The sequence below is a fragment of the Fulmarus glacialis genome, unplaced genomic scaffold (assembly GCF_000690835.1).
Source record: "Fulmarus glacialis isolate BGI_N327 unplaced genomic scaffold, ASM69083v1 scaffold20327, whole genome shotgun sequence".
NCBI lineage: Eukaryota > Metazoa > Chordata > Aves > Procellariiformes > Procellariidae > Fulmarus > Fulmarus glacialis.
This window is the reverse complement of record NW_009225340.1, coordinates 20,277-20,535: the sequence shown is the minus strand read 5'-3', so window position 1 is coordinate 20,535 and position 259 is coordinate 20,277. Positions and strand designations below refer to the sequence as shown.

The following is a 259-nucleotide window of genomic DNA, read 5'->3' as shown; positions in this document are numbered from 1 at the left end:
TATTCCCCACCCCACACCCCAACTGCAGTGCAGGGTCCATCACTGTCGCTCACTTCTTCTTCAGGAGCTCCGTCATCTCCGGCACCGCCTGCAAACATCAGTGCCAGGGTAGCACGTGCTCTCCCTCTGACCCCCCCCCAAACTCTCCATGTGCAGCACCCGACCCCCCCAGTTAGACTCCCCACCCTCCCACCCCTCATGCCCAGCACACCACTCCAGGGGCTGTGGGTCACCCCAGCTCACAGCACTCCCCAGTTCT

The 259-nt window shown here is 62.9% G+C and overlaps 1 protein-coding gene across 1 annotated transcript in view; it reads right to left on the bottom strand.

Moving 5' to 3' along the window:
- Window positions 1-49: 49 nt before the first annotated feature.
- Window positions 50-259, bottom strand: part of LOC104080161 (electron transfer flavoprotein subunit alpha, mitochondrial) — a gene marked incomplete at its 5' end in the record, with an annotated part of 19,406 nt that continues 19,196 nt past the window's right edge. Inside the window, one exon of the mRNA XM_009582457.1 lies at window positions 50-88. Coding sequence (XP_009580752.1) covers window positions 50-88 — 39 coding nt within the window. The remainder of the gene's footprint in view (window positions 89-259) is intronic.